This window comes from Micropterus dolomieu, linkage group LG19, assembly GCF_021292245.1.
Source record: "Micropterus dolomieu isolate WLL.071019.BEF.003 ecotype Adirondacks linkage group LG19, ASM2129224v1, whole genome shotgun sequence".
Classification (NCBI taxonomy): Eukaryota; Metazoa; Chordata; class Actinopteri; order Centrarchiformes; family Centrarchidae; genus Micropterus; species Micropterus dolomieu.
This window is the reverse complement of record NC_060168.1, coordinates 18,895,017-18,901,992: the sequence shown is the minus strand read 5'-3', so window position 1 is coordinate 18,901,992 and position 6,976 is coordinate 18,895,017. Positions and strand designations below refer to the sequence as shown.

At 39.9% G+C, this 6,976-nt stretch overlaps 1 protein-coding gene across 1 annotated transcript in view; it reads right to left on the bottom strand.

The window, feature by feature from the left end:
- Window positions 1-400: 400 nt before the first annotated feature.
- The window catches only part of f8 (coagulation factor VIII, procoagulant component), a 24,666-nt gene continuing 18,090 nt past the window's right edge, over window positions 401-6,976 (bottom strand). Inside the window, exons 25-27 of the mRNA XM_046030666.1 lie at window positions 4,791-4,936; window positions 1,501-1,683; window positions 401-1,034 (exon numbers count right to left, since the gene is read on the bottom strand). Of these exons, the coding sequence (XP_045886622.1) occupies window positions 879-1,034; window positions 1,501-1,683; window positions 4,791-4,936 (485 nt within the window). The 3' untranslated portion in view covers window positions 401-878. The remainder of the gene's footprint in view (window positions 1,035-1,500; window positions 1,684-4,790; window positions 4,937-6,976) is intronic.

The window sequence follows — 6,976 nt, the reverse complement described above, 5'->3', positions numbered from 1 at the left end:
ATCATTTCATCCTCGTCTGTGAACATATGTGTTTTTCCTCTGTTTAACAGGACTTCTTGTTTTAACTTGTAACAGAATAATGTTGGGGCACAGATGCTCATTGTTTCTGCAGGTAGGGCCTGGTGGAGATGGATAAGCGAAAATAACAGTTCAGGGACACAGTGGTCTAAAGACAGATGGAGCAAAGAAAGAACAGAGATAATGTGCTGGAAAGAGTGAAGAAAACAAAAGCAAAGAAAGAACGCTGTACATTCTTTTCTGATGTGGATCTCAGAAAGAAAGAACAGGACGGGAAGCAGTGCGTCACAAAGTGTTTGTTGTTGGTTGCTTTTTGTGTTAATGTGCACAAGAAGTTGTCACACCTGAGGTGTGAAAGAAATGCCAGGGGAACTCTTCAAGATTCATTGTTTGTATAAACTCTAACAAAGCAGAAAAATACTTTAATACAAACTTTTCCAACAATATACATCAACCATTCAAACTTTATACATCCATCGGAGTCTGAAATATTTACATATGCTTGCATTCAAAAGGTTTGCTCACTTGTTAGCACAGCTGTGTACTGGAGAGGTAAAGCAAATACTGTGTAGCTAAGCACTGTAGTCCTGTTTAAACTGACATATACATTTTTTTTCTATTGACAAACATGACAGAAATATAAATGAAATGACCTGTTGTGAAAAAGGTGAACGTGTAAACGATGTTTCAGCCACAGAAGAATTAGCTTATCTCACACAAACAGTTACATGTAATATATAATTTAATAAGTGCGCTGCGTAACAATATAACATTTTCCATCACTTGCCACTCCGGAAACCAGGATACATTATGCTGCTAAAATGTTGCTGCATGGCGTTGGTGAGTTTAGCACAGTGGTGTTAGAGACCCTGCTGCGTGTCACAGCCCAAGACCTCCAGACGCAGGGCGATGTCGTTGATCCAACCCCGTGGGTGGATACGGAGGTAGCGGCCGAACAGAGGCGGATCAAAAATGATGAAAGCTTCCTCTTCTGAATCGTTGTTTCCTGTGAAGATCTGAGGAATGAAAGAGGAAGAAAGAAATACAGAAACAGAGAGACGGAAGGGGAGATGAATAAATGTATTAAACAAACACTGAAGGCCACAATTTATAGATTAGATACAATATCTATCCTTATGGGCAAACATATGTGTTAGTTCATGTGGACTTAAGAATCTTTTTATTTCAGGGTTTGTATAGATTATTATTAGAGTACACTGTTTCACTAAAACATGAAAACACTTTATTGGGCTTAGTTTTGTGGGTAGCCAGCTCCATAACACAAAGTGACCAGTGTAAAAGTAAGGGAAACTGTGACATAGACTGGCCACTATGCATTAACGGTTTATTGAAGGAACAAGTGATGAGTAAAGAACATAGTCATTACACTTTTATGGGCTCTTTTTACAAAGCTGGTGCCAGGCCTGGATCACATTAGCAGCAACACTTTGACTGCAATCCTCACATGTGCAGTAAGTGTACCTTCTCTCTTTGGGAGCGCTCCTCTAACACACTGCTCCAGGAGTGTCCATCATGGCTGACAGTGACTGAGAACTCTGTCACCATCATTTGGGTCAACACCGATTGTGCTCCTTGTGTTACGACCCCTGTGATGCGGCTTACTTTCTCTAAGTCAACCTGCAGCCACTCGTGGGGGTTGTTGTTCTGGGGTGAAAAGGGCAGAGGAAACATTTTTAGATCTCAGAAAGGAAGATCTTGAAGAACAAAGACAAAAAATATGATATTCTGATTATATTTTAACCAGTATATTTATTATATCAAAATTAGAAAATTTAAAAAAATAATAATAATTTGACAGGAAAGAGAAAAGGCATGAGCACAATGTATTAAACAAAATGAAGGAAGTTTTATAAAACTGAAAGAAATAGATACCAGCTTCTGAATGAAATAGAAGTAGACAAAGAAAAGGAATAAAAAACAAACTGATGTATGGATGGCCAAAAGGAACACCAAACCACTTCCTCTCCCACGTTAAACAACTAGGAAACTTATAAACAAGGAAAATGCTACTGGCAGCGCATCTTTTTTTCCACTGGAAGATATTGCTGCACAAGGCAAATCCAGATAAACTGTTAATGTGGGATTTTTTTTCTCTCCCAGTTTTAACTCCTTTATCCATCATTCATGAAACACTTGAGGTTTGAACTGATAAGCAAAGAGTTGTTCGGCCACAGGAAAAGTCCCAACCAACAAGAATGACTCAAAGTTGAAACTCAGTGTGAGGGGAGCCAAGCACCTCTTTCCTATTTTGAATTTTAAATCTAAAACATACTTTGTTTTATAAACCAGGAAACATAAATCAAGGCCATCCCATTTTTCTGGCAAATAATGTGCATGAAGTATGTTTTCCTGTTTAAACTAATGTCAGGAACAATGAAAATACTTAATGCTGTCTGCAGCTACTGATAAAGGATTCATGATCTTTGTTCATCTGAGGCCACTTATTTAGCCCGTTGTAGCCCTGTTAGGTAAGGTGACCAGATTTCTGAAATGAAAACCGGGGACATATTTGGTTTGGTGGTCAGTATGCCACTAAAAAATATGTTATTATATATAAAATAAAAACAGGGGGAAATTTCGGTTTCATAATCTGTCAAACATAACTCTTCTGAAAGTCATTTTGAGGCAGAAACTAGCTTTCAGTCAATATGTAGAGGCTGCAGTCACTTTCTGGCAAGTGGCATACTGCATTTCATGTGTTGTTTTGGACATTTAAAGGTATTTTAAGAGGTAAAAAGTATTAGGTGAGTTATAATCTTTCAAATATAACCCTCATGAATATAATCAAGTCATCTCAGGGAAAAAATAACCTTTCAGCCAATAATTAGAGGCTTCAATCACTTTCTGGCAAGTAGAATAATACATTTTTTGGTTGGTACACAGCAAATTAAATAATGTAGAGTAATAAGGATAATTGCAAAGACTTTATTTTATATGTAACTCAGCAGTAAGTCATGTAAATTATAGGCTACATTCCATTTTCTACCAAAGACATATTCCATTGGCAACAACAGGCTTCTGTTATTGCCTATAATCACGGTCAGGCCTGGTTAAGCTATAAAATGCAAACACTTGTTTGGCCACAATTGTGATTATTCTGTTAAAAGAAACGTTAAAGTATCACAGAGACATACCTTTGTGACATAAAGTGATGCTTATTTGCACGTGCACTGTAGACATGAAGAAGCTGTGCAATAATGTTACATGCTGCGCGTGCTCCCGCGGACGACAATCAGTTCCTGGCCACATAAAATCTGATTTCAGGTCTGTTAACACCTTATACAGTCTATAATTAACACACAGTTAAAAACGGGGACATTTCCGGGGACAGCTCCAGACCGGGACAGGCCACCAAAACCGGGGACTGTCCCCAGAAAACGGGGATGTCTGGTCACCCTACTGTTAGGACACTATTTCAGATAATAGTTGGCTAAGAATAGTTGACCTCTGTCCATGGAAATGCTACTGTTTGGCATTTGACCTTTACCAGCAGCTCAATAGTTTGACAGAAGGATCACACCTCTGCAGTTGACAGACGGACAAATCACACCTCTGCAGTTCAGTCCTGCAAAGTGTGAAAATGATTAGCTGGGGGTGGGGAGAAGAACTACGGAGCAAAATAATAATAGGATAGAGAGCAGAGTGAAAGGGTTTTATTGTGTGAAAGTGTTTTGGTGTTTCTCGACCAGACTTGCTGAGGCTCACAAAACGAAATGAGAAGGGAAGGTTTGTTTTTCAGTGAATTGTTTGATTTTTCATAAAGTGTGTTCAAAACATGTGTTTAAAGAATGTGTACTTTGTAAAATATTACTCTTGTCTTAATCCAGAGTTTATAGTTCTGAGCAAAAACAACAGCTAAAAATGGTTGTTTTTGCTGTCCTCTAGTTGTTGACTTCTCCTCTTGTTAGAGCAGAAGTGTACTCCAGGGTGTCAGTACACTGCGACATCAGTGTTGGGTTTGGTTACAGGTACTACAGAGCACACTTTTGACCCACCATGGATGTTGGGTGTGGTCAGAGGTGAAACAGACTAGGCTGGCTGTTTCCCCTCGTTTTCAGTTGTCATGCTAAGCTAATCTAACCGTCTCTTTGTAGTTTCATTTTTAACAGACGGATACAAGAGTGGTGTCAAACTTCTCATCTAAACCTCGTCAAAAAAGGCGGTTAAACGTATTTCCAAAAATGTCAAACTATTCCTTTGAGTTACTCTTTAACTCATGGTATAAATTACATAGCATTGCTTCTAAAAATAATTTCTAATGGGCTTCTGACAGCAAAGAGGCAGATAGGAAGCCAGGGAAGAGCGATGACATGGCACACATGTCCTCGCCCAGAATCTAATCAGGGATGTCGACAGTTCAGGGACTGTCCCTACTGCTGTTCTAATGACTTGACCAAACAGCAGCGTGTTAGATGATTAATTTACTGCAATGTTAGAGAAATGAAAGTCCAGTTTTCCCTTAATAGTCACCATCTGGAAGCAAATAGAAATTCCATAATCCATCCATCCAACCAGAATAATTTCACTCACTGCATTGACTTCAGTTTGCTGTCACTGTGGACAGCAAACTATTGAATGTTTTCTACCTTATTAGTGCAAGTCATGATATGGGCTGTTATAAAATAGAGTTAATGGCAGGGCAGACTGTCACTACCCAAGTGAAAGTTTATTGAGTTATCCGTTTTCCAGGAATTCAGATTTTGCATTAGCATAGACTATATGTGTATATGTATGTGTGCATTGGTATTCACCTTTGGTCTCCAGGCGTTGGCACTGCCTTTCTGATGGAGGCGGGCGAGGCTGGGGTTCCAGCTACGCAGAAGAGATGAATAAAATGAGGATGCACTAAATCTGTCGTCAGAAAGCCTCTTCTGGAGCACGAGAGGGAGAGAGCAGCCTGGTCACACACACAAACGCACACACACACAGACATGCCAGAGTCATTCTCACTACTTTTCTAAAGTAGAAATAGCTCTGTTATAAATTCAGCTGCTGTTGATCCAACTCACTGTTGATATCGCAGCCCAGCAGCTCCAATCGGAGAGCAGGTTTTTGCACAAAGCTTAATGGACGAATCCTGACGTAGCGAGCCACAAATGGGGGAGAGAAGAGGTTGAGTTTCACCTTGGAGCTGTCCATGTTGCCATTAAACATCTGAAACAGAGCCACACAAACACTCCAGCTCAGACTTCAAGGGTCATGCTGATAGTTTAGCACATTTTAGTACAATATCCCTATAAACAAGTTGCCAAGCTTTCTCCAGATCAGACATCATGTTTTTGTACTGATTTCCAACACAGCAGGAAGCAACTGGTTTCCTTATTTCCTAACGTGCAGAGGCTTGAAACTTGCTTGAGACAGGCAACCCATTACAGTGAACAATTTGCCGCCTTTACCATTTTTATTTGACAGTCTAACAGTATCATGCCATAATCTCAATCAAAGACCACTAGTGCCTCTTGGTGCATTTAACACTGCTCAAACTCCCATAGTGTTCTAACAGTGATAGTTTAAATTAATAAAAATGTGGTCATCATCTCTAGTAAATATTAAGTAAGCTGCTTTGCAGCAAATTTCTCTTTTTCTCTTTCTGTGTGTTTTGATGTAATGTAACTAGTCTATAGAAGGAGACGGTTCATGGACAGATCTGACTGTAGACAGGAAAAAGATGGTTTGAGCTACTTTTGTTATTTCACATAAACACACATTAGTGGTCAGTGGTGGGCCTATTTATTTGCCAATCTGGGAACTGCATGTTCCAAGACTGTTTGTATTCCATGTGTGTACCACAGTAGAGGACATACGCTGGTCTGCCTGGTGCTGTTTCCTCTGTAAATGGTCCAGTTCTCCTGGTCCATGCTGTAGGAGACGGTGAAGAATGTGACATAGTTGTCCCTCAGCTTTGCACTGACTCCCTGTGTCTGCACACCATGCAGCAGGGTGGGCCTCTGAAGGTCAACCTAATGACACACATTACATTACATTTTTACTGTGCTCTATGTCTGTTTTACATGTGAACATTACAAAGAGAAGTTTACAATACATGCTGGGCAAAGATATGTCTTACCTGTATCCATGACATCTTGTTTTTGCCCATCCAGGCATTGATATAACCAGACTGATCCAGCCTTGCCAGCGCCGGCTCCCAGTTATCTGGACACACATGTTTAAATGTGGTTATAATCCATCTCGGTGTGGGTAATTTCCAGGCTTTCAGAGTTCATAAAGCTGCCTGGTGGCCACAAGACTGAGCTATTTTTCATTTTCAGTGCTCTGGTTATTAAGCACGAGTATGAAGGGTCTTCTTGGTGTGTTTGACCTGTTAAAAACACTGTCTTACCTATGTGATCTGATGCTGTGATCTGGGAAGCCTCGATCCTTCCTGATTTCATCCCCAGGGGCAAGACACATCCTGCATGTCATTGCAAGAAAATTCCAGCTCAATTAATCATGTTAAATGTCATAATGTGTACATATTGTACATAATCATCAAAAAATCCCCAAATGCATTTCTGTGCGCTTACTACATCTGAACAGTGCAGGACTATACATTGTCTGTTCTGATATTTCAGGAAATGATGACATGTGTGACTCTACCTGTTTACGTCAGATATTTGGGATGTCATCAGTAATTAAAAAACCCCGTAAATTACACAATAACAAATTACATTACAGTGTAGAAGATGTTGGGATAAGCGTAATATAATTTATTCAATGTGATGGGACATCAAAGTGCAGTGACAAGGGTGTTTAATACAACTGTAAGTAATCAGGTAGTGCTCCAAAATTCATTTCTTAAAGGGTCAGTGTGTAAGTTCCAGTGTCATCTAGTGGTGAGGGTTGCGAATTGCACCCCCCCTCCCCTAACCAAGCGAGCAGTATAGCTATGGTGCCTGAGACAGGACAAAAATGTCATCTATGAGATAAAAGAGATTGC